This window comes from Moschus berezovskii, chromosome 8 (genome assembly GCF_049115385.1).
Source record: "Moschus berezovskii isolate FMDL1 chromosome 8, NW_MosBer_1.0, whole genome shotgun sequence".
Lineage (NCBI taxonomy): Eukaryota > Metazoa > Chordata > Mammalia > Artiodactyla > Moschidae > Moschus > Moschus berezovskii.
The window spans coordinates 88532499-88560374 of record NC_142467.1 but is presented as its reverse complement, the minus strand read 5'-3'; the positions used below and the strand labels follow the sequence as shown (position 1 = coordinate 88560374).

Genomic DNA, 27876 nt, shown 5'->3' with positions numbered 1-27876 from the left:
ACTATGAAGGTATCTATTTAGAAAAAAGCATTTACATAATCAATACATATAAACACAATACACTTAAAACATTAACATGATGAAGAGGAATAGGCAAAGACCAAGTTGAATACAAGTAAACTTTACGATTCCATGTGCAAAGGCAATTGCTGCAACATTATCCAAATATGAATGTTCTTTAATATGCTAATATATTATCCCGAAACAAGAAGGGAAGAACCACAATTAGACATATCAGTATAAGCAAATGGATATTTTATTTCACAGATTGCTAGTTTTAAACTGATTTTTAAATTTCCCTTAAAAAACACTGAAGATAGGTAAGAGAACTTAGAAAATAGCTTAGCAATCCTTGCATGCCAGTGCTTGATCCAAACAGGTTAATTAAGATATAAGAGTCATGTCTTCAAAAAATATGAAAGTTTATGAACAAGGTCTGTCAAATATGAACCATGTATTTATGCTTTATAAAACTTATCAAAAATAAGAATTATCTAGAAACCTTTCCTCCATACATACTGGAATATAAAGCCTGCTTTATGTCATCTGTATACATGAGTAATTAGAACAGCTGGAACTTACTATGATTCAAAAGTTGCATAGTGCAGATTTTCAGTGTACCTCACACAAGGCAATCTCCTTAAATGGACTATATCCAAGTTGTTGCCTCACGATATAAAAACTTTTCTTTTGCTTTTTGAGACTATGACTTTTGTCCAGCTGTTTTTTAACTCCAGTGTGTCTATATTTCTTAGAATAGAGAAGAGGGGTGTGTCTTATTTAAATTGACTTGATAATGTGCTTTGAATAATGTGACACAGAGGTAGATTCACTTAACCACTTCTGAAGATAATTCTCATATAGACTGATACCATGAGCTTTCGCAAAAGAAAACAGAGATCAGAGATTAATTTGAGATAGTATTTCTAAATAGAAACATACTGAAATCCTGTCTGAATCTGATCCTCCTAGACAACTGATGATATGAACATGCCAAGGCCTCTAAAATGTTACTTATTATCACAATGTATATACCTAAATCAACCTCAAATACCATAACCAATTTTCAAGTTGCTATGTTGGCACTAAATACACTAATACCTAATTCTAAATCTCCAAGTCAATTTTAAAGTCTTTACACCAAAAATTCTTCAATAAATTCATATTTCCTCAGATTCTTAATGGAACTATTTCTCATATCAGTCAATATTCAGAGATGTCTGGATTAGATGTCCAAACATTTTTACTAGGGAAACCGCTGAATGTTGGCTATGACTTTCAGGTCCTATTTATGTAATAGAAATCATTCTTTTTTCCTTACCCTTCTTGCTAATGCCACATATCTCTGCCAAAGGAAGTAATAAGGAAGTGCACCAAACAGCAACCCCATTTTATTTCTGTGAAAAACTGGCAGACAAACAGAAACTAGGATTTGCTGGTTGGAAATATTTGTGAGCCACTTTAAGATTTAAGATCTTCTGATACTGAGAATAAAATTCAAAGAAGTAAATCTTGACTCTTCTTCCTATTCCTCTATTAATATTAACCTTCAAGATGATTTTTACTTGAATCAAACAGAAAAAGAAGAAAGTAGAAGATGCTTCTGGTCAAAGTAAAAAGATTTCTATGATGTTCACACAGACGTAAACGAAAATAAGACCATGAGCTCGTATTCCATTTCAGGGGATCTGGAGTTCTCTCACTGTCATTTCTATTCCAGTTAGGTGAACAGAAAGAATCCCATGAGGAACACTTCACAACTCAAGAGGGATATAGGGCATGCAATGTGTTAACATCTGAAGTTCTTCTATTTTTATATTAAAATATACTACTCCATAGAAAACAAGTCAAATGTAATTGTCATTAACCAAGAGATTCCACATTAAAAAAAAAAAAAAAGATAAAGCCGTGGACAGATGGATAGACACAAAGAGAGGGAAGGATGGGGAAGGTAGGAAGGCAAGGCAAAAAGAAAGAGTGGGATGGGAGGGTAGCATGGAGGGAGGGAGGGAGGGAGGATTTATTCCAGGATTCATCTCACACTGCATATTTAATTAAACCGTTTCAGGAGAAGGCATTACCTGAAACAACACCACAGTAATGACTGTGACGAATGGACTTCTCTGTGACTTTTTCCTCCGTGGACCTTTTCCGCCTATATACACGATGTGGGTGACCGGTTATGGCCACTGTATCATTGAGTGGTTCAATAAATATGAAGTCCTCATTGAGCTGTATAAATCCCATCTGGAATATATAACATAGAAAGATGCGTATGAAATACCTGTTCATAAGTTAGTTTCAATTAAGTAACTTACTCAATTAAGTTACTTTCTAGGTTCTCCCACTCACACACACATACTTTATTTTCTTCCACGTATATGCATACTTTTTTCTAGTGAAGCTATTTTAGCAACCCCACTAATAAGGTAACTGTCTTCCCATTTTATTGCTTCATCTTTAGGTACTTTATTGCACTAGCATAAACTTCATATAGTTAGTCTTAGCCTGTGTGGGTGGGAGGCTAGATGCCAGCAACAGATGCACAGTAAAAATTCTGGAATGTTAAAGGCTCAATTTGGGAGACCCATGGGGTCACTTATATGTACAGCATGTACAGAAGAGCAATACAGTTTTTAATTGCATACACCGCACAGTCCAACTTTTTGACAATCATTATTTAATAAAATAATGTATGTAATATACCACAAAAAATGTAGGATATATAGCATTACAGTTATTATATAAAATACTCTTAAGCCTTCTTTTAAACATTTTTTAAAACCCTTGAACAATAAATTACAGAAAAAGGAAGCATCACTTACATAAACAAGTTTCATTTCATACAATACCATATTTTAAAGTTAGCCAGTTGTGAACAGGGGGCTAAGAAACTGTAAAATTCAGTTATGATCAGCAAGATAAACTTATAACAAATAAGTATTCTTTTATCACATTAAAGCTAAGCCTAGTCATTTCTTCCCTTTCTTTTTTAGAATATAAATTTAAGTTATAACTAGGAAAATATTTTACATGGAAGAAAATATTTTACATGGAAGAAAATATGACTTGATCTTTCCAATTTTTAATATTTTAGTCTACTATAATATATATTAATATATAAAATGCATATTTGATTACTTATACTGTTAACTTATTAGTAAACAATTCTGAAGAAATAATACCCTAGAACCTGCATTATTCATACATGATATGGTAATATTAAAGTTTTCAAATACTGTTTTATATTAATTTTATAAAAATTATATACAGTTCATTTTAATTTGTTTCACATATAATTAACATCATAATATAATTATTTCTTCAGATATAGTCACTGTTCCACATTGTATATTTTTTTAAAATTTAGGCTAAAACACCTTTTCCTAAGAAAAAAAGTCTTTCTGTTTTGTTTGAATTTCTAAAGTGTATTGCATCTTCTATACAGAGAGACTAATTGACTGCCCACATGCTATCACATTTTATTTTGTACAGAACAGACATTATAAGATACCTGAAGAATAAAATCTAAAAATCCTTACCGATTTCATTTTATTGAAGTTTCACATCACTCATAAACTTCTCAGCTGCTGGAACAGCAGTTCCGTCATCTCCATGTGTCCCCTTGCCCTCTTCCTTCCTTCCTTTCCCTGTCCCTCTCTCAGTTTCCACCTCTCCCTGTCCTGTCCACACACATGCACGTGCACACACCACTTGTGGGATAGTGCAAAAAATTTCTCTTCTAATCATTCTTTTAAAATATCAGGCATATATGTATTTGGGGCATTTCCGTGAAGTTTAACTTCCAATGAGTTATTTTATTCTCCATGCATGTTTTCATTCTCTCAAATACGAAATCAGCTCCAATTTTAATTAGATACATGAAACACATAAAATTTTCCCTAGAGTCAAATTTGATGGGAATAAGAAAGAATATCAAATATTTTTAAATTAAAATAACAATCATTAAAGATATAGTACATCTACATATGGATTGAGGATAGAATGTGTGCTTAGTCGCGCAGTCATGTCCAACTCTTTGTGACCTCTTCTCCATGGGGATTCTTCAGGCAAGAACACTGGAGTGGATCGCCATGCCCTCCTCCAGGGGATCTTCCCAACCCAGGGATTGAATCCAAGTCTCCAGCATCACAGGCGGATTCTTTACCAACTGAACCACCAGGGAAGTCGGATTGAGGATAAGTGGTGTCATATTATCATTGATTGAGATTATGAAAATACAGAAATATGTTTCTCTTGTCTGAATAAGTGTGATTCTGAGATTCAGTCAGTATCCAAAGCCATAAATAAAACTGACAGTGTAGCTAATGACTAAAATAATAACTGCTCTGATGCTTGCTGCTGCTACTGCTGCTATGTTGCTTCAGTCATGTCCGACTCTGTGCGACTCCACAGACGGAAGCCCACCAGGCTCCCCCATCCCTGGGATTCTCCAGGAAAGAACACTGGAGTGGGTTGCCATTTCCTTCTCCAAAGCATGAAATTGAAAAGTGAAAGTGAAGTCGCTCAGTCATGTCCAACTCTTAGTGACCCCATGGACTGCAGCCCACCAGATTCCTCCATCCATGTTTCCAGGCAAGAGTACTGGAGTGGAGTGCCATTGCCTTCTCCGGCTCTGATGCTTAGTTTCCCTAAATCATAAATTTGTAACCTGATATATTCTTTCAACAGGTTATAAGCATGGGAAGAGTTATAATAACAAATCCTATAAAATTTAATTGCATACTATCATATAAAATTTAATAACATCAAGAACAGATTCTGGACTTAAGATTATTTGGGTTCATAACCTATTACTTCTCATTGGAGAAGGAAATGGAAACCCACTCCAGTGTTCTTCCCTGGAGAATCCCTGGGATGGGGGAGCCTGGTGGGCTGCCGTCTATGGGGTCGCACAGAGTCAGACACGACTGAAGTGACTTAGCAGCAGCAACCTATTACTACCATGTAACTATGAGAAACTTCTAGTGTCTTTATACAACAGCTTCATAGGGTTCTTTGGAAGAATTTTTTAAAAGCATCTTTAAGCACATGCAATGTTCCTATCATAAGGACTTCCAGGTGGCTCAGTGGTAAAGAACCTGTCTACCAATGCAGGAGATGGGGGTTCAATCACTGTTGCAAAGTTCCCCTGTAGAAAGGAACAGCACCTCATTCCAGTATTCTTGCCTGGAAAATTCCATGGACAGAGGAGCCTGGAGGGGTATACTGCCCACGGCATCACAAATAGAGTCGGACACAACTTAGTGACTAAACAGCAACAAGAAAATGTTCATAGACCATTTTGTTATATGTTCCAGCATAGAATCTGATGCTGGGTAACCTTTTAATAAATGTTCACCTTAATTTTTATGTTATTCATGAGTGTAATTATAATAAATATAGCAGCCAAACATTTAAGAGTGGACTGAAAAGCTCCAAGAATCCAAAAAATTAAAATTTACTCATTTTTGTATCACCATAAAGAAAAGTGAAGTCACTCAGTCATGTCTGACTCTTGGCAAGTCTTATATCACCATATTAGCATATTAAATATTGTTTCAAGTAGATGTGTTTTTTTTTTAAGATACGATTTGGAAAACTCTTCATGACACACAATTCTCTATTGTGTTAGGATTTTATCTATATACATTTTTAAAAACAAGAAGGTCACTTTGAAAAAAAAATTGTTGGAATAATTATGGTGGTGGTGGTTTAGTTGCTAAGTCGTGTCCAACTCTTGCAACCCCATGGACCATAGTCTGCCAGGCTCCTCTGTCCATGAGATTCTCCAGGCGAGAATACTGGAGTGGGTGGCCATTTCCTTCTGCAGAGGATCTTTCCGACTAAGGAATCAAACCCATGTCTCCTGCATTGCTAGTAGAGTTTTAACTGACTAAGCTATGAGGGAAGCTGGAATAATTACAGTGAAAATGAAAGTCGCTCAGTCGTGCCTGACTCTTTGCGACCCCATGGATATACAGTGCAGGGAATTCTCCAGGCCAGAATACTGGAGTGGCTAGCCTTGGCATAATTATAAATGATGACTAATTCATTCAATATATATTTGCTGTCTGACCCCATGTGCCAGATTTAGTTCACTCTGGGGCATATTTAGCATCAAGTATTCATATTCTCTTCAGGCAAGGGCTTCCTATCTGAGATCAGAATACTACCCCACGCCACAGGAAGTTCTCTAGCTTAGGTTGGCATCTGTCAAACAGGGAAGTCATGAGGTTTTCTATGTCCCCACGAAGAGGGGACCTATTCCACTAACAAAATGGATCATCTTATGTGTGCTGTGAATTTACAAGCCATGGAAGAACATAAATCTAGATCAAAGTCTCTTTACAAGTTCTCCTATGCTTGATAATCGGAGAAGGCAATGGCAAGCCACTCCAGTACTATTGCCTGGAAAATCCCATGGATGGAGGAGCCTGGTAGGCTGCAGTCCGTGGGGTCGCTAAGGGTCGGACACGACTGAGCGACTTCACTTTTCACTTTCACACATTGGAGAAGGAAATGGCAACCCACTCCAGTGTTCTTGCCTGGAGAATCCCAGGGACGGGGGAGCCTGGTGGGCTTCTGTCTATGGGGTCACACAGAGTCAGACACGACTGAAGTGACTGAGCAGAGCAGAGCAGAGCATGCTTGATAATGGAAAAGGAAATGACAACCCACTCCAGTATTCTTGCCTGGAGAATTCCATGGACAGAAGAGCCCTGTGGGCTACAGTCCATGGGGTCGCAAAGAGTCAGACACGACTGAGTGACTAAGACACACATTGATGCTTAATAACGCATAATTAGACAGCATTCACTTCAGCAAACACTGTCCAGTCGCTAAATTGTGTCCAACTCTCTGCAACCCCACAGACTGCAACACACCAGGCTTCCCTTTGCTGTCCTTCGCTATCTCCCAGAGTTTGCTCCCAAAGTTTAATTTTAGAAGGAAAGAAAATTAGAAGTGCATTAAAATGGCACAATACATACTCCAAAATAAATTTGAACTATATAAGTATTCTCTCCAAGATTCCTGTTCTTGAGATTTTTCAAAATGATGTTAACAATGTTGAGGTATTTCATGCAAACATTTGGAAATGAAATTAGTTAAAAGGTAACTGCCTTTTCATTATGTGCATCTTCTCATACAATGGCATCTCTCCTGTTGTATTGAATGTTATTATTTGATTTGACCTTTTAGCAAATATTCCAGTGTTTGGCAAATTTACCACTGCTTATTTGAAAATAAATTACCAGCCATTTCTGGTCTTACCGGTTCTGATATTTTACTATCTCTCCATTTAGATACCCCTGTGTTTTTAAAACAGCCATTTACACTAATCTCCATATAAGTGTATTATCATGGCCACCAATTCCTAATCACAACATGAAATTTGAGCTGACAAATGTGCATGGATTTTTATATATCATTGCTTCAATTCACCTAATGCAAATGTTTCCGTTGTTCAAATTCAAATCAACTATAGCCTAATAAATAGATGAACAGATTCTAAAGTAGTAATGTAAGCATAAACAAAAATAACTAAAAATGTAAAGTTGCTACTCTTACTAGGTTAACTAATTCACTTCCCCTACCGTAATTCCTATTTACTTAGGCAGCTGATGCACTACAAATTACCTCAAGTTCTCTTTTTATTTTTTCCATTCTCTTTTTGAAAATTTTTTTTATTTTCCAGGACCTCAGTTTTCTATATGAACTTTCGATTGACTAGTTGAAGGTATATATCTGAGGGCTAAAACTGCATATGGTAAGAATCTTTAATAATATCCTATTTTTAAAAATACACAGCACATCACAAGAAGTAAATACTGTGTGTGTGGTAGATCATTATAATTTCAGGCTATGAGAAGACTCTGCTATCTGGAGGGATAGTAGAATTTGGATAAAAGTTACTTCTTATGAGAAGAGGCATTAGCAGAAAGGCAAAGAGGATGCAAAATCCAGGAAGCTATTTAAAAAGACGCCTGGCTTCCTACTTAAAAGGTATCCTTTCAAAGAAGGGATATATGTATACATATAACTGATTCATTTTGCTGAGCAGTAGAACTAACACACAGCATTGTAAAACAACTGTACTCCAAGAAAAATTAATTTAACAAATAAAGTATTTTAAAAAATGTCTGAATAGAGTAGAAAGTGAAAGTGAAACTCACTCAGTCATGTCCAACTCTTTGTGACCCCATGGACTACAGAGTCCATGGAATTCTCCAGGCCAGGATACTGGAGTGGGTAGCCTTTCTCTTCTTCAGGGGATCGCCCCAAACCAGGAATCAAACACCAGTCTCCCGCATTGCAGGTGGATTTTTTATCAGCTGAGCCACAAGGGAAGACCAAGAATACTGGAGTGGGTAGCTTTTGCCTTCTCCAGGAAATCGTCCCAACCCAGGAATTGAACCAGGGTCTCCTGCATTGCAGGCAGATTCTTTACCAACTGAGCTATCAGAGAAGCTATCAGGGAAGATTTGAGTTGAGAAACAGGTAAATGTAGCCCAAAAATAAGATGAACCAATATAATTGAAAACATCAAATGACAAAGTTCTTGACAGAAAAAGAAAGTAAATATCCTGAAGGTTTGAGGATGATTTGTTTATTATCTGACTGTAAAGTATATCAGAGAATCCCTGAGCTACTGGAAGAAGCATAAATGTTTGTCTTCTAAAGAGCAGTAACAGAGGCTGCTGAAAGGGATCTGCCGTCAGCACACTGCTTATAACAACATTTCACACAAATGTCTTATATGCTGCATGATGTGAATTCTATATAAGTTGGCTCTATTTTCCAAAATATTCTCTTGTATGGGGTCACAAAGAGTCGGACACTACTGAGCGACTGAACTGAACTGAACTGAACTGATGGTAATGTTATAGCATATATCCCATTAAGTAAATAAAATACATAGTTGAAAACATAAGCATCACATAGGGATTGACATAAATTAAAATACTGTAAGTTCATTTTATGTTTTATTCAAATGAAACATCATTTTCAATATTACTGTAAGCGGGAGTAGTTTTTCAAGCTTTTATGTATTCTATGTATGTATGATCAGTCGCTTCAGTCATATCTGACTCTATCAGTTCAGTTCAGTTCAGTCGCTCAGTCATGTCCGACTCTCCGCGACCCCATGAATCACAGCACGCCAGGCCTCCCTGTCCATCACCAACTCCCAGAGTTCACTCAAACTCATGTCCACAGAGTCGGTGATGCCATCCAGCCATCTCATTCTCCGTCGTCCCCTTCTCCTCCCGCCCCCAACCTTTCCCAGCATCAGAGTCTTTTCCAGTGAGTCAACTCGTCGCATGAGGTGGCCAAAGTATTGGAGTTTCAGCTTTAGCATCAGTCCTTCCAATGAACACCCAGGATCGATCTCCCTTAGGATGGACTGGTTGGATCTCCTTGCAGTACAAGGGACTCTCAAGAGTCTTCTCCAATACCACAGTTCAAAAGCATCAATTCTTCGGCGATCAGCTTTCTTCACAGTCCAAATCTCACATCCATACATGACCACGGGAAAAACCATAGCCTTGACTAGACGGACCTTGGTTGGCAAAGTAATGTCTCTGCTTTTTAATATATTATCAAGGTTGGTCATAACTTTCCTTCCAAGGAGTAAGCGTCTTTTAATTTCATGGCTTCAATCAGCATCTGCAGTGATTTTGGAGCCCCCAAAAATAAAGTCTGACACTGTTTTCACTGTTTTTCCATCTATTTCCCGTGAAGTGATGGGACCAGATGCCATGATCACATAAATCTGTAGGAAAACACACTTCTGACCCTATATCTATCTTTCTACTGTATCATACTAAAATACTCTCCTGACTCGATCTTTTCAGTTTTCCCTTTCTGACTGTGAGGATCAACTCCAAATGAAGATATATAAGTTGTATAGTCATGATAAACTCTTGCCTGCCTCTCCATTGAAACTTCACATATAACCACTACAGACACATTTTACTGTGTGAACAAACTTTACATTTTAACACATTTCAGTATAACTTTTAGCTGCACAGTCACATCTTAGTACACTGCATCTGCTGGTTTCTCTTCCCAGAAAAGTCACTGTTGGTATGGAAAATTTTTTTTTCAAAATCAAGCTGACCCTGTCCCCTCTCCAAAGTAACCACCAACTTCTCTATCCAGATTTTCCATTCTTGCACTTAGGCCCCCTTTGAATGCTGTTTGCATGACTGTCTGATGAGACCACGAGCTATTCCAGGGAGGGCTTGGGGCGCAGTGCTCGTCACCATGCCTTGGATGCACAGGGCCTGGAACAGAGCAGGTGCTCACGGAATGTTAATTTCACTCAGTGTATTCTTCCCTTTAGAGATAAGAAAATAGATACAGTTGCTGCTCTCAGCCACACTCTCGACCTGTGACTCCATCTGAGGCAAAATTTCAATCTGATTTCTTCCCTCTTGGCATTTCCAGTGTTGCTTTCCTGTGTGTCCAACTTTTATCTTTAGGAAAAGTTTTCATGTGACCACATTGTTAACATCATTCCCTTTACTTTCCCTGCCAAAGGGCTTCAAAAAGAATCATGAAACAACAATGGTACAAGGAAACTTAGACTCATCCGGCCATCTGGATTTTTAAAATCGCGAAAACCAAGGCTTAGAAATCTTGTGTGACTTGCCCAAAATCACACTGAGAGTTCATGGGAATGTCAAGGATAGAAGCTAAAGCCTCCCAATTTCCAAATTGATTTTAATACAGCACTGAATTTGCTCGCCACCTACATTCTTCTTATATTTCCACCAGCATTCTAGCTTCCCCCACTGGACTGGAAAATTGCTCTGAGGCCACCCACCGTGTCCTTCCTTTTATTCTCCTCCCTCGGGCATTTGACCCTTGACCACCTTTCTCCTCCAAGAATATTCCATGGCTCCACTTATCTTCTTCTCTAGCAACTGTTTCTGTTTCCTTAAACAGGTCCTTTCCCTTACCCACAAGGCAGGTCTTCAGTCAGGAATTGTTTCTCTGCGTTTATCACGTCCAATGAATTTATAAGTCCCCAGGAGAATGATTCCCAAATCCTCCTTCCAGATCCACTGCTTCTATTCAAGATCCTTTCTCCTTGTCTCTTACTCCTCATCTCACTTTAGATGCATTAATTCCCCCCAAAACTAGCACCTCCTCTTTAAGTCTGCACTTCTCTACATGACTCTTTTCTAGTTAGCCAGGCTAAAAAAAAAAATACTATATACTCCTTTCCTCTTCCCTTTTCAAACTTACTTTGAAATGTTTACAAGAAAACAAGAATAGAAGAAGATAACATGCCAGTATGCCAGATACAATATGTACATTACTTCATTTAATCAAACAGCCAGCTTGGGATAACTCTGTTAATGTCACCCATTTTGCAGTTGAAAAAGCCAAGCTTCAAAAAGACTTACTGTTTATGAGTATATGGTGAGGACAGGGTTCAAACCAAAGACCACCTGGCTTGCAGCATGTGCTGCCTCTTCTGTGAGGCTATCTGAAAAGGCAAGACCTGCTTGGACTGTTGTTTCAAATAACTCTTGTCTTTTCAAAATCTGCACTGAGCATTTGATGTCAAGCACAACATCTCACACATGGTAGGTGCTCAAAATCTGATATCAAGAGCAAGGCCAGTTGTTTCATTTGTTAATATTTTCTTCCATTCTGAGGGTTGTCTTTTCACCTTGTTTCTACTTTCCTTTGCTGTGCAAAAGCTTTTACGTTTAATTAGGTACCACTTTAATTTCCAAAATATACTAGCAGTTCATAAAACTCAGTATCAGAAAAACAAACAACCCAATCAGAAAATTGGGAAAAGACCTACACAGACATTTCTCCAGAGAAGACATACAGATGGCTAACAAACACATGAAAAAATGCTCAACATCGCTCATTATTAGAGAAACACAAATCAAAACTACAATGCGATATCACCTCCCCCAGTTAGACTGGTCATTAACAAAAAGTCTACAAACAATAAATGCTGGAGAAGGTGTGAAGAAAAGGAAACCTCTTGCACTGTTGGTAGGAATGTAAATTGGTACAGCCACTATGGAAGAGAGTATGGCGATTCCTTCAAAAACTAAGAATAAAACCACCATACAATCCAGCAATCCCATTCCTAGGCATATACCCCAAGGAAACCAAAGCTGAAAAAAGACACAAGTACCCCGATGTTCACTGCAGCACTATTTACCATAGTCAGAACACGGAAGCAACCTAGATGTCCATTGACAAATGAATGGATAAAGAAAAGTGAAAGCGAAACGAAAACTCGCTCAGTCCTGTCTCTTTGTGACCTGATGGAATTCCATACAGTTCGTGGAATTCTCAAGGCCAGAATACTGGAGTGGGTAGCATTTCCCTCCTCCAGGGGATCTTCCCAACCCAGGGATCGAACCCAGGTCTCCCGCATTGCAGAGGGATTCTTTACCAGCTGAGTCACAAGGGAAGCCCAAGAATACTGGAGTGGGTAGCTTATCCCTTCTCCAGGGGATCTTCCCAACCCAGGAATTGAACCGGGGTGTCCTGCATTGCAGGCAGATTCTTTACCAACTGAGCTATCAGGGAAGCCCCATGGATAAAGAAGTTGTGGCACATATACATGATGGAATATTACTCAGCCATAAAAAGAAACACATTTGAGTCAGTTCCAATGAGGTAGATGAACCTAAAGAGCTTATTATACAGAGGGAAGTAAGTCAGAAAGAAAAAGATAAGTATCATATACTAACAAACATATATGGAATCGAGAAAAATGGTACTGAAAATTTTATTTGCAGGGCAGCAATGGAGAAACAGACAAAGAGAACAGACTTATGGGCACGGGGAGAGGAGAGGGCGAGATGCATGGAGAGAGTAACACGGAGACTTATATTATCATATGTAAAATAGACAGCCAATGGGAATTTGCTGCACATCTCAGGGAACTCAGACAGAGGCGCTGTATCAACCTAGAGGGTTGGGATAGGGAGGGAGGCTCAATCACCTATGGCTGATTCATGTTGATGTTTGACAGAAAACAACAAAATTCTGTAAAGCAATTAACCTTCAATTAAAAAATAAATTAAAAAAAGAGCAAGGACAGGCCCCATCCCTCACAAAGCAGAAGACAAAAATACCACATTAGGCTCTGAGCTTTTATCTTGAGGTGTTTTATGTGACAGGCATGTGGGTTGCCAAAGGCACATTGGCCTTCTGAGTGCACGGAGGTTTTCATCTCCAGGCCTTCTCCAATGGTGGAAACTCAATCTCTCTCCCACGGCAGATTTGGGAGAACAGTCCAAGGTTTTTGTTTTCCTTTCCTCCTTCCCTTCTCTCAATTCTCTTTTCTTTTTCTTAAAATGTTTTCTGATCATAAAAATCAGAACTTTTAAATAGCAGGATATTTAAAAAATATGGTGGATAAAAGAAAACAGTCATCTCAAATTTCATCATACAGAAGTGTATATATATTAATATGTATGTATACATTTCTTTCTGGTCTATTAACATATACACATAAGTGTCTCTGCATCTGTGCATGTGTATACCTATACACATGTATACATATGCCAAAGTTTTATGTTCTACTTTATTTTCCCATGTAAGAAAAGCTTAGTAACTATTTTGTTTAATATTGGATTGGCCCAAAAGTTTGTTTAGGTATTTCCATAATATCGTACCTAAACCCCAATAGTATTAAATAGTCTTTATAAGTTGGTTTTTATTGCTGAATAGTAACTTATGTTCTAAATATATCACAATATTAGCTATTCATTCACTCAACCCTCTACTCAATAAAATGCTTATGAGTATGAATGAACTTTGAACAGCCACAGCTGTACAGCAGTGAACAAGACTGACAAGCCCATCACCAACTCATACCCCAGGTGGGGAGATAATGCTATTTGTTCAACCAGGTCAACGTTGCACTTACAATGTCTCCATTGCCATTTGCTAATAAGCTTTACATTGATGATGTGTGTGCTTATTTATTTCTGTGTTCTATTTCACAATAAAAATCAAGGGACAATATAGCTTGGAAGTATCCCACAAGCTACCTAAAGAAGAAAGCAGGAGCTGAAAGTTACCATTTGGAAAAGATGAACTAATTCTCCTCAAAGAACAAGTAAGTGAAACAAGTAAGTGAACAAGTAAGCCCCTGCCCTCAGGGGCTCAGGGGCAGCTCCGAGGAGGAAAGCCTCCTAAGAACCAATGAATATGGACTGTGACAGAGAAAGAGTGCGTCCACTTTAAGCACCCATCATAAAGCTCAGTCACACCATCTGTGACTCCATTCTCCTTCCCCTTAGAGCTTCAGTCCCAGGGGATGAGGAACCCAGCGTGCTGAGCAGGAGAAATAACAGCTCTAAACGGGAAGAATGAGGACTCTACCTCCACGAACCCATTCCTCACTGCGAGTGATAAGCTCTCAGAAAGCCTGAATGTGGGGAGCATGCATCTCAGAGAAAATTTAAATCTACATGAATTTGGATGGTTTGATGATTATGGGACAAATATTTTTAATTACCAGAGCCTTTCTGTAACTAAATTCACCATGGGATGTCTCACAACCCAAGAGTAAACAACACCAGAAGACCAGAAAAACAAATATGAACAATCAAAAGGCAAACTACTTGTTTTATTATGATATTCCTTGAATCCTGCTTATTCAATAAACATTTATATATGTATAATATGAACTTAGGCAACAAATGTTATAAAGGAGTAAGACAGTGATGTGGGGCTGGCCTTTCAGGTAAGGTGATATGAACTGTGGTGTTGGAGAAGACTCTTGAGAGTCCCTTGGACTGCAAGGAGATCAGTCCTGGGTGTTCACTGAAAGGACTGATGTTGAAGCTGAAAATCTAATGCTTGGCCCACCTGATGCGAAGAGCTGACTCATTTGAAAAGACCCTGATGCTGGCAAAGATTGAGGGCAGGAGGAGAAGGGAATGACAGAGGATGAGATGGTGGGTTTGGGTGGATTCTGGGAGTTGGTGATGGACAGGGAGGCCTGGCATGCTGCGGTTCATGGGGTCGCAAAGAGTCGGACACAACTAAGCGAATGAACTGAACTGAAGCAGAAATCTAGCATGTCAGAGATAGTCAGGCCAAGATCCAAAGGAAAGATATTCAAGGCAAAGATCCTTGAAATGGGAACAAATTTAGACACTTTAAGGAAAAGCAAAACTAGTGCAGCTGGCGCTAAGTGATATATGGGAAATGATAATCAGAAAGGAACGCAGGGCACTAATCCATAGCAGTGTCACTTATTTGATTCACATTCAGAAATAAACCCTGATAAAATTCTACTTTTGTTTTTAGACCACCTATCTTTTCTTAGACCCTGGTTACAGATTTTATTATGGGACACCTCATGACGGCCTTCTGGGTTATGCTCTGTCAATAGTATTATTTTATCTACATGACAATTATACTTCATTTGTAAGAAGAATTAGATTTTACTCTTACAATGCTCTCTCTATTTTCTTGAAAACCATTGCCTTCTTCTATCTTCTCCCCAACACTTGACAGAAATATGGATTTAAAAACAATTTCAAAAATGTCCCTTTTATCAACAACATTGCAATGTCATTATAAACAACATCACAATATGATAATAAATAGAAGCTGTTTTATGCTGAAGAAGTAAAAAGGAAGTGGTAAAAACTGGTAGAGTTGAAAATGAATACCCCAGCCTAATGTTTCATTATCCAAAACTAATTCATTTTTTGGTTATTATAATGGTTACTTTCTCACTTTATAGGAGAATTTTTGCTCATATCAAGAAAAACTTGATTTTCATATACTTTTTTTATATTCTTAATATAATCTCTTGTTAGTTATATTTTATTCATTAATCCACTAGGGTGTCTATGCATTCTTAAAATAAGAAAACAACAAACTGAGAAAAAGAGAGCAAATTCAGTTTTAAACCTACCTCTAGTTTATCAACCAGTCCAACCAAAAGCTATTATGTTTTGCTGTGTCTTTCTGGTGCTTATTAATCTTCATTACAAATGTACTGACTGAATACCCACAATATGGCAACAGGCAAGGCACTGAGGATTCAAAGATGAAAACGGATTTAATCTCTATCTTCACAGACCTTATACATTATGCATAAAAGGCAGGAAAAAGTGAACTATTCAGAAAACTATACTTAAGATATCATAAAGTAGGAAAAGTATCATTAAAAAAACAAACAGGGATCTGAAAGAAATATAGCAGACGTTAAGATGCCAGAGAGGGTACCCCAATAAAACCTATCTAAGGAGATCACATTTGAGGCAAGAACTGAAGGAGCCAGCCATAAAAAACAATGCAATTGAGAGAACAGTGGTATTTTAGGTGAAGGAGGCCATATACCAAGGCTATAACTCTGGAAAATAGGTAGGAGGAACTCAATATATCAACTTTGAGTTTTACAAAAGTGTACAATTTTAAATGATTATTTATAACCATATATATTTGTGTGTCATGTTTATAGCACATTTTAAAATGAGAAATAAAGAATAAACAATATGTCTGTATTACTTAGCGATATAAAAGCAAAGTAAGTGTTAATACTAAAAGAAAGGCAATTGCTCCTTAAGGACAGAAATCAAAGCTGGAGAGGAGGGAGGAAGAAAATTTATTTTTTACAGTGTAATTTTTATAACTTTATTGACTTTTCAAACGATGTACATGAATGGCTTACATTTTAATTTAAGAAAGGTTGAATTGGGAGGGTTCTTGTTGGGAAGTCACTGCAGTGACCAAAGCAATAAATAATGGTGGCATCAGTGTAAAGTCTATGAGAGAAATAGCTACAGATATACTGCTGCTGCTGCTAAGTCACTTCAGTCGTGTCCGACTCTGTGTGACCCCATAGACGGAAGCCCACCAGGCTCCCCCATCCCTGGGATTCTCCAGGCAAGAACACAGTGTACTAGAACACAGTTAAAGAACTGATGTGGAGTCAGAAGCAGTGGTGGGAGTCACAAATAAATAATTGTAGCATCAAATACAGAACAGATGGGGTTGGTAGGGCATGATTTATGTAGAGCTCTGAAGAACATAAGACACACTTAGATGGCATTTGAAGTGTAACTGGAAGCAACAGACAGTGTATGGCATAATCTGTTACATTTGGAAGAAAGTCATTCTTGTTCTTTTTTGAAAAGCAGATTACAGGGTGGCAAGAGTAGAACGGGGGAGATCAGTTTGAAGTCAGTTGTAATAGTTCAAGTGCAAGATCATGATGGCTAGACCAAGAAAGCAACACATGTGTTCAAACTAAGAATGTGGACACAAAGTAAACACATTTGAGATTAACTGTGGTTTCACATGCAAACCAGAGAGCAACCACCTCAATCTGCTAATGTTTTTCGATGTTGTTGCATAGAGGGACAATAATACAGAGAATTAAAGATGACTCCAGAGTGACTGTCTTAGGTACTCAAGAAAGGGAGATAGATGCTTGTAATTGAGATAAAAATATCAAATACTGAGATGAAACAGATTTTAGGGGCAGATAATCAAAGTTTCTGATGGGACTGTCTTAGGTTTGATATAACTGTGAAACACCCTTGTAGAGGAATCAAAATAGACAGATGGTATATGGAATTTTGTAGAGAGTTTTGACCTAGAGATATGCATCTGTGTAACGCCAACATAAAGACAGTATTTCATTTCATGGTGACGAGTGATGTTATCCAGAAAGAGAATAAAGAGGGAGAACGGTAGAGAGCTTGAGACCAAACCTGAGGATCCTACCGCTGAGGAGAGTAACAACCAGGAAACGACAGGGAGGAGGAGGGACTAGCGAGGTTAAAGGAGAAGTAGGAGCTTGTACGGCTGACTTTTTAAAATCAGAATTAACTCTTTCTAGAAGAGGCTTTGAAGAAAAGACAGGAGTAAGTTCTTACTCGGTTCACTCTGAAGATGCTCTTACCCTGTCTAACCCATAATGTTCAGGTTAAAAATGAGTCGTCTTGCACAAGATGGTCAAACACACGTGTTCATGTTGCTGCTGACTTCAACAACAAAAACTCAGCCAAAGAACACTCTCCTGCCTATATCAATCAGGGTTCTCACAGTCATAACAATGTGACTTTCTTCCAATGCAAATGAGAGAATTCTACACGTTCCACTTTGTTGAGTCACTGGAGAGTTTAGATGTATTAACTAACTTTGCTTGACCTGTATTTTTTTTTAGGAAAAGGTCGCTTCCAACTTGCCACCTACCCTGGCACTTACTGAGCTGGTACACATTCAGCTGTGCACCTCGTCCTTAAAGGGTTAGTCACTGGGCGATTGTTCAGAGTCACTCACCACAGTGATGAGCACTCGCAGCACTTAATCTCAGGCAATTCCAGCCCAGTTATGTGCTCGAAGTGGAACTGAATGAGACCACTGAGAAAGCCGCACAGCTGCGATTTGGGGAAGTACTCATCACTGCCAGGTCTTACTGGTGACCTCACAATTAACAGAGATGTTGCCAACCTCCTACATCCCCCAAGAGAGTAGATACGAACTCACTTCACCATGGAAACAAGATTAGTGGAGCAAACTACTCAAGGACCATAGCACGGGTACTCAGAGACATGGAAAATGTGCTGCAACTTATTTTCCAGATTCAGTGAAAGGTCAAATAAATACAATAATTCATATGTTCAACAATATTTACTGAGCACACACTATGTCAGCTCTTGTGCTAGATGCTGGAAACACAGCAGGGTACAAAACGGTCATTTTAAAACAGACAAACTTAAGTATCTTTTATAATATTTAAGGGGTTTACTTACTATAGATGTTAAGTCCTATTTCCCACATGCAACCCCACTGGCAAAACATGGGATCTTTTTCCCATGTAGGACCCTTGGATAATTTAAATAGTCTCCCCCAGCCCTATTCTGATGGCATTAAGTAATATCCAAGAAATTACCTTGTTGCTTTTTTCCCTTAAAGGGAGCATTAAATATTGGACCACAAAAGTTCTTCCTCATGGCCTGTTTCTTAACTACAAGATCATCAAACACAAGTGTCTGACTAGGGAGAGTAGGAAGAACACACTTTTCCTTTCTTCCTTTACTCTCTCTCTCTCTCATATATGTCCCATCCGTGACTAAAGAGGCTCAAGAAACTCATGTAACATCAGGTTGATTTACTAGGGATTACGTTGGGAGGTCATATACCTGAAGAGGCGAAATAATGAGGTATAAATTGGGAAGCCCATTGCATTCCGCACATATCAGACCACATCAAAAATATTAAGTCTGAGCATCACATTATAAATGAGAGCATATCCAGATAAGAAACTAGCGGTCAGTTTGTTCCAAACCCCACCCAGAGAAGAAATCACTCAACATCACTCATACTAGCTATTCTACATATGCATTTCAATCACGAATAGAACAATCACCACTCTGAAGCAACCTAGGCCTCTGTTGGACAGAGAGAACGCTCAGATTTTTGCAGAAGGGCCAGAAGGCTTCAGCTAAGCTTCTTTAAACCATGCATCCTGATTCTGCATTCTAAGCCCCTTTTACACATTCTAAATAGAAGACAAATAGTCTCATGGTCTTTCTGGATGTGCTCAGTTACTCTAAAATATAACTCTAACGGCTACGTATTTCTGATATGCAATGGGCTCCCTACCTGTTTTCATTCTTTTCATTTTACTTGGTAACTCTTTAGTGTATAATGTCCACTCTTATGGTTGATCCTTTTTTATTTCAAAGTATGAAAGTGAATATTAAATGAAAAATGTCCTTAGCACAGAGGATGAGTTGAAATAGACTGCAAGTTACATTAAAAACCTGGCACAGACTGGTATAGGATAATAGGATGGAAAGTGTTTCCATTTATTCATTGTATCATTATTAGGAAACACTTTAAATTTTCAGAAATGTATAGGATACAGAGTGTCCAGTAATCCACTCTGAGTATTTAAGATGTTAACATTTGTTTGCCGTAGATCATTTCTAAAACACCTAACAATTCATTGATTTGGTTGGAGTGGACCTGCACACCTTCCCAAGACAAATCCCCTTCTCTTATCGCTCAGAGATGACTGCTACACTGAAGACAATCCAATCTTTTGTACTCACGTTTTAAATTTTCACTTCATGCGTCTTGTTATTACAAGTGTATCAGTGAACATACCTGGACCTATTTAAAAGGGTGCATTCTGGTGGCTGAATTGAGGATAGACTAAAGAGGGAGAAAGGCTACTGACTGGTGGCTCCAGCTAGGATGGTACTAACAAAAATGGAGTCAGTCAGATTCAGGATAAATTCTGAAGGTAGAGTGAACAAAAAATACAATATTTTTATGTGCAGTTTGAAAGAGAGGAATTCAGAACCACAGTATGATTTTGACCTTTGCCAGATGGAACTACACTGGAGTAGGAACTGGCAACCCATTCCAGTATTCCTGCCTGGAAAATTCCATGGACAGAGGAGCCTGGCAGGCTACAGTCCATGGGGTCGCAGAGTCAGACACAACTGAGCACGCATGCAAATGGAACTACATGGGTGACCATTAATAAGATGAAGAATAAAGTGGAGAGAATAGGATGGGAGGGCTGGGGTGGTGGGGATGGAATCAATAGTTTAGAACATGCTGAATTTGGAGCTGAACAGAGTAGTCTGAACTAAAGTTACTTATTTTGGAGTCACTGATGTATGCTGCTGCTGCTAAGTCGCTGATGTACAGTTGGCATTTAAACCTTGAGAATGAATAAGATCAGCAAAAAGGTATACATAAAAAACACAAAAGGCCCAGGACTGAGCCCTAGGGCATATGAGTGTAAAGATGGCAAGGAGAATAGGAATAGTCAAAGAAGCAGCCTGAGAGAAAGCAGAGTTATGGAATCTTGGATGGCAAGTGATAAACGCACATATTAAGAAGGAGGGTGGGCATGGTTAACTCTTCCCAATGCTGTGACAGAGAAGATGAAGACCTAAGTAAATACTTTTGTCAACTGTCCTTTGTCACTTTGAAATATGGGGCTTCCCTGAGAGCTCATTTGGTAAAGAATCCATCTGCAATGCAGAAGACCCTGGTTCGATTCCTGGGTTGGGAAGATTCCCTGGAGACGGGACAGGCTACCCACTCCAATATTCTTGGGTTTCCCTTGTGGCTCAGCTGGTAAAGAATCCGCCTGCAATGCGGAAGACCTGGGTTCGATTCCTGGGTTGAGAAGATCCCCTGGAAAAGGGAAAGTATTCTGGCCTAGAGAATTTGTGGGTCAGAAAGAGTCAGACAGGACCAAGCAACTTTCACTCTCACCCTTAGTTCTTTATAATTTGAATAAAAATTTAGATACCATGCAATTTCTTATTTCATTAATGCTAAATGCAATATAAATTTAGCATAAATGGGGAAACTATCCAATCTCAAAATTCATCACACATACTTATTGATATTGCAACTTTAACACTGCTGAGGGAATCTCTGCAGTTTTAAAGGAAACTGAAATATGAAGAAAAATAAAATATTTGAGAGCACTCCACTATGAACAGACAGAAAAGTAACTGGAGTATAATTCTTTTGAAACAGATAATCCATGGTAATTTTCACTTCTGTCATCCATCTTTGTTACAATGCAGTGTAAGAATTATGTCAGTTTATTTCATCTAAAGTTTCAATTTAAACTGACAGTAGAACTTATTTATTCTTGAAAGTTTTATATTGTTATATGCAGCCAAGCCATTAAAAATACTTCAGGATTTTTAACTTTATAATCAAAAAACTGGCAACACTTACAGATTCTAAGCATTGCCAAACTGAATGAGGATCATATTAATGTTATTATCTAAAAGACTGATTAAAATTATTGTATGGAAAGAGTTACATTCAGAAGCCTGATGCTTCTAGAATCCTCTTTCCTGGTTGATATTAATATTCTTTAGATACCCTCTTTTAAATAGAAATCTACTGAAATACTCTCATCCAAAATGATTAAAGAGTTACTTTAAAAAGATAGCTATGAAGCATTTTACAGAAAAGAAAAAAAAAATTAATTCAAAACTCTGAAAGGAGGTCTAGAACTGAAATTAAACTAAAAATACAAACTGAATTGAGAAAACATTTAGAATGTGCTTATAGCACGTCAATTCTGTAAATGACAATAGCTAAGACCCTAACAGCCAAATGAGTAAATGATATATATAATTCACAAAGGAAGAAAATAAATAGAGGAAAGGTATAGAACAGTGTTCATTCCTGGTTAGTAACTAAAGAAATGTAAATTACAATGATCAGGCACAATTTCACCATTTCAAATAGTAATTTTAAAAATAAGCACTTAAGATTATATCTCATAGTTGGCTAAAATAGTCAGCCTCAGCAACCAGAATTTGTTGGTGGCCTAATAGCTTAGTTCTCTCTAATAAATCCTTATGGAAACACACAACTTACAGTTCTGGAATCAGCTACTGCAGTTCTGATAATGTATTCTTTGAACACACTCAAGACTTTTTGCTTTTTTGTTTTTATTAAAATCAAACATATAAAAAGTATTAAAAATATGGAAGACATATTAATATAACTGGAGTAGGGAAAATCTTAACGATGTATGTAAGGGAGCAATCACATCATATTCACTTTTTCAAATCTGTAAAATAAATGGAAGTCATTTGAGTCCACTATTAAGGAAATAATGAGCTAAATTGTGATATATTCAGGAAAAATGCATTCTATATCCTCTTTAAATGTGGCTTTACAGAGTCGATGTGACAATGTTAAAGATGGACATGCACTTTAATTTGAACTGTGAAAACAACTCAGAAATTGATAGGGAAACAAACTGGTAATAAAACAATATACCAAAATTACAACAGCGTTTTTAAGTAGTGGAAACATGAAAACACGTCTCTGTTTTTTAAAAAAATAATTATGTGGTTATACTGTTCTCATAATAAATAAATATGTATTTAAGTATATTCTGGAGAAGGAAATGGCAACCCACCACTCCAGTATTCTGGCCTGGAAAATCCCATGGACTGAGGTGCCTGGTAGGCTATACTCCATGGGGTTGCAAAGAGTCAGACACGACTGAGCGACTTCACTTAAGAATATTAAATATATATATATATAAAATACACATACACTGACCTTCATAAATCATTCATGAGGATGAAGCACAAGCTGGAATCAAGATTGCCAGGAGAAATATCAATAACCTCAGATATGCAGATGACACCACCCTTATGGCAAAAAGTGAAGAACTAAAGAGCCTCTTGATTAAAGTGAAAGAGGAGAGTGACAAAGTTGGTTTAAAGCTCAACATTCAGAAAACTAAGATCACGGCATCCAGTCCCATCACTTCATGGAAAACAGATGGGGAAACAGTGGAAACAGTGGCTGACTTTATTTTCTTGGGCTCCAAAATCACTACAGATGGTGCCTGCAGCCATTAAATTAAAAGATGCTTACTCCTTGGAAGGAAAGTTATGACCAATCTAGATAGCATATTAAAAAGCAGAGACATTACTTTGCCAACAAAGGTCCGTCTAGTCAAGGCTATGGTTTTTCCCATGGTCATGTATGGATGTGAGAGTTGGACTGTGAAGAAAGCTGATCACCGAAGAATTGATGCTTTTGAACTGTGGTGTTGGAGAAGACTCTTGAGAGTCCCTTGGACTGCAAGGACATCTAACCAGTCCATTCTAGGGGAGATCAATCCTGGGTGTTCATTGGAAGGATGATGCTAAAGCTGAAACTCCAATACTTTGGCCACCTCTTGCAATGAGTTGACTCACTGGAAAAGACTCTGATGCTGGGAGTGATTGGGGGTGGGAGGAGATGGGGACGACAGAGAATGAGATGGCTGGATGGCAGCACCGACTCTATGGACGAGTTTGAGTGAACTCTGGGAGCTGGTGATGGATAGGGAGGCCTGACGTGCTGCAGTCCATGAGGTTGCAGAGAGTTGGACACGACTGAGCAACTGAACTGAACTGACACTGACCTTCAATTATATAAGCAATTCACAAGGTCTTCATCAAATTGTTTTCAAGATTATTTTTAAAGATCTCTTTGATTACCATCCTCAATCCTAGCACTTATCTACAAATATATTCACTATTATCAGTTTGATCTGGTTCTTTCTATATCTTCTTATATCTTTATATATATATATATGTAGACACCCATAAGAAAATGCATTGTAAGCTCTTTTTATCATGAATAGCGATATAATTTATGCATCTTCTACAACTTACAATTTCTTGAAACTCAACTTTGGAGAAGGAAAGGCCTTCTTAAAAAAGCAGGAAATGCGGGCTTCATATTGGACAATATTGTCAAATCTGACCACATTAAAAGTAAGAAACATTGTATGACAAAATATAAACAAATCTGGCAGACTGGAAGAAAGGTCTGGGAGAAAGTACTGGCAAAATACATAACAAAAGAACTTTACTGAGATAAAGAAAAGTCTTTACTATCTCTTTACTTTACTCTTTCTATTCTGAGGTAGAAAGGTAACCCAGCAGAAAAATTCCCAAATTAAGTGATAGGAAATCCTTACAGAAGAAACCCTACTGGCGAATGACATAAAAAGATGACCAACCTGTCCAATAAACAAAGAAATTAAAATGGAAACAGTAATATGCTATTTGACAGTCAACTACATGGAAATAAAATTTAAAACTGGAGAATATCAAAGTTTGAGAGATTATTAGGAAAACAAGTACTTTAAAACAAGTGTTGGTGGTAGAAGTAGAACTGGCATACACCCTTTGGAGAGCAACTGCGTACTATGTCTTAAATGAAAATGTGCATATTTAATGGCTCAGCAGTTACACCGAAAACAAAATACTTGCACAAATGTCTGAGTGAAAGGCTAAGTACAAGACTGGGAGTGCAAATTGTTTGACATCAAAAATAAGAAAACAACCTAAATGACCTCTCTGTGGGATCAATCTATGAGACTGCTATAAAATATGCATTTTAAAAGTTAAGTAATAGCTGTTCAGTATTTATATTGACTTCACAAACTCTCTATTTCTAACTTGAAATGTCATATTTGCACAAGAATACACGGATTTATTTGAAGAAGTACAGGTTCTCTTATCTCACTACCTGCCTAGACTTCAGTTTCATTTGGCCTACATTTACTCTATCTTTCACATGCTTGAAATGAATTATTTTAATTAATTGGTTTTAGTTGATTTGGTAGAGTCAACATATTTGTTTGAGTGCTTCATTTGCCTTTCATACAATAATATGGATTTATACTTCGCATGCAAAGTAGCCTACTCCCTAGACTGTGAACATACCAATGAATGTTCTCTTCTCTCTTCTGTTTCCTACACACTCATGAAATGTTTGAAGGACATATAGGAAATTGAAGGCTACAGGAAAACAAGCAATCAACCCATCATCTCTGCAGGTGTGCATTTTATAGTTACTTTGGTCTCTTGGTCATGGGAAATCACTATTCATTTATCTGTACTTGAATGGGCAAGTGTTAGAGTTCTTTTGGACATCAGTTCCGGATAGCATTTTTGCACTAAAAATTTGAAAGGAATTTTGGAGAAAGAATTTGTGGGAAAACTTTATTTAACTGCTCAATTAGCCAACAGACATTTCCTGGAATGCAAGGGGTAATTAGTATTATATGTTTCCTCTCAGACCTATTTAAACAAATTAATGCGGAAACTGCACAAGGGTACACTGTAACTTATATTAACCTAAGATGCTCCATTCACTTAATTCATTTCAAAATATTTAATAGGTAGCATTTTGAAAGATTTAGAAAATTATCTACTGAATTGACCAAAATATTTTCTATCTCTATTTCTCATCTCCATCTTATTTAATCTCATCTTATAGTCCTTACAATGATGCCAGATATAGACACATTCTAAGTAACTTACTGAATCTTAAAACATAAAGATATGGAGGCTCTTTGAGGTTAAGTAAACTGTCAAAGGTAACACAGAGAGAAGGGTAGTAATACGGGAGTGTGGATTCAAAACCACACACTTTGGCTCCTGAGTTCAAACTCCTAATTTAAAGACGTCAAGAGTACTCCAAAAGAAAACACTTCGCTCCGGCATTTTATTTTCAAACACTAAAATGACTAAGTTTTTTCCTTTCAATCTTATCATTGAACTCTAAAAGCAAACAACAACAACAACAACAAAACTATTTACTTTTAGTGGCATGTAAAATGAGCTTTCCCTAAATGGATGGAAGTTTTTTGTTTTGTCTTTTTATAGACTGTTGCATATAAAATTGCTTTTTCTTATAGGTCAAATAATCATATTAACAATTTCGAACAACTCAACCTATCCCTAGGAAACCTCAAGGAAAAAGAAAAAGGCAAAGAATGTGACGCTGGAAGGTCAAACCAACATCTGCTCCATCACACGGGACCAGTGCAAGCTTAAGCATACAATATAACCTCAGTGGTCCTTATTTTTCCGATTAGCAGTGAGAATATTAAGGCATGTTGATCACAACTACTGAAAACTGACAGTTTATTCCGTAAAAAGTTCTCATCCACTATAATGTACAGAATGAACAGTTTGTACTATTCTAGAGAATGTGTCAAAGCCCTAATTACAAAAGGGATACACTGCCAAAGCATTTGCATAACTCAAAATATGCTTCCTACAAAATATAAAAGCAAGCTGTCTCAGGAAATGACAACTGAGTTCATCCACTCAGAAAACTAGGAACCAATGACCCTGATGAGATTCTCATAAAAGGTAAAATGGAAGATTTGAGATCACTGAATTCAAAAATGAAAGGTTAGGTGCTCCGTAGTTCTGTCTGAAAACTGAAGCTGCCACATGGGCTTCTTCGTGGTCACTTCATGAAGCATCGCAACACATGCTGAAATGTGATCACCTTAGTCACCAGAAGGACCTTATAGACCAACATGTTCCAAATCAGGAAGAGGAACACAAGGAACAGGACACAAAATCGCATTTCAGAGTAACTCTCCTTCAACAGACACTGTATTCTCTCACTTCTGCCATATCACATTTTTTTTCATATGATAAAAAGATTCAAATTGAGAAAAGCCAAAAATTATTTTAATTAAGTATATAAATCATAGTCTATATTTCATAATGGGCACTCAACAAATGTTGGCCTTAAGTGATAATGATATCAAAATCCTTATCTACAGACAGGTAGTGGAGCTTCTCTGGTGGCTTAGTGGTAAAGAACCCATCTGCCAATCCAAGGAGACACGGGTTAAATTCCTGGGTCCATAAGTTCCCCTGGAGGGGGAAATGGCAACCCACTCTAGTATTGTTGCCTAGAGAATCCCATGGACAGAGAAGCCTGGCAGGCTACAGTCCAAAAGGCTCACAAAGAGTCATACATGACTGACCAACTGAACATGCACACATGGAGTGGTTAGTGAACCAAAACTATGAAATAAAGCTACACAGGCTCAACTGTAACATTAAAAACCTGATATTCACAGATTACTGAGGCTTTTTAACATTTTAAAATACACTCCATACTTTGGATTAATTTCCTTAAACATTATTCATTAGTTTAAAGAACTCATGCCAAATTTGGTTCACTTTTCAGCCTTAGGATCTGGGTTGATGGTTGGCAGATAAAATGTATGTAGGTGGCTGTGTAAAGCTTAGTCAGGACAAAGGCAACATTAAGAATGAAATTAAAGCAATCCTTTCCTATCTTACAACTATCACTTCCTGTCCATTAAATGAAATGATACATGTGAAAGCACTTTACACAACTATAAATCCTTACAGAAAGTAAACTATTCCTGTGCTTTACCAAGTTCTAGGACTTTACCTCTAGATAATTAAGATTTTCATTTCAACATAAAATCCTGCTATATTTTCTTTGTTACAACTATTAATAGGGTCTCTTAAAAAAAACACGTAAAGCCAGAGGCCTAAAAAT

General features: G+C 37.6%; 1 protein-coding gene across 1 annotated transcript in view; it reads right to left on the bottom strand.

Annotated features, from left to right (window-relative positions):
- Positions 1-27876, bottom strand: part of ADAMTS19 (ADAM metallopeptidase with thrombospondin type 1 motif 19) — a 270031-nt gene that overhangs the window by 209345 nt on the left and 32810 nt on the right. Inside the window, exon 3 of the mRNA XM_055430830.2 lies at positions 2082-2247. Within this exon, the coding sequence (XP_055286805.2) occupies positions 2082-2247 (166 nt within the window). The remainder of the gene's footprint in view (positions 1-2081; positions 2248-27876) is intronic.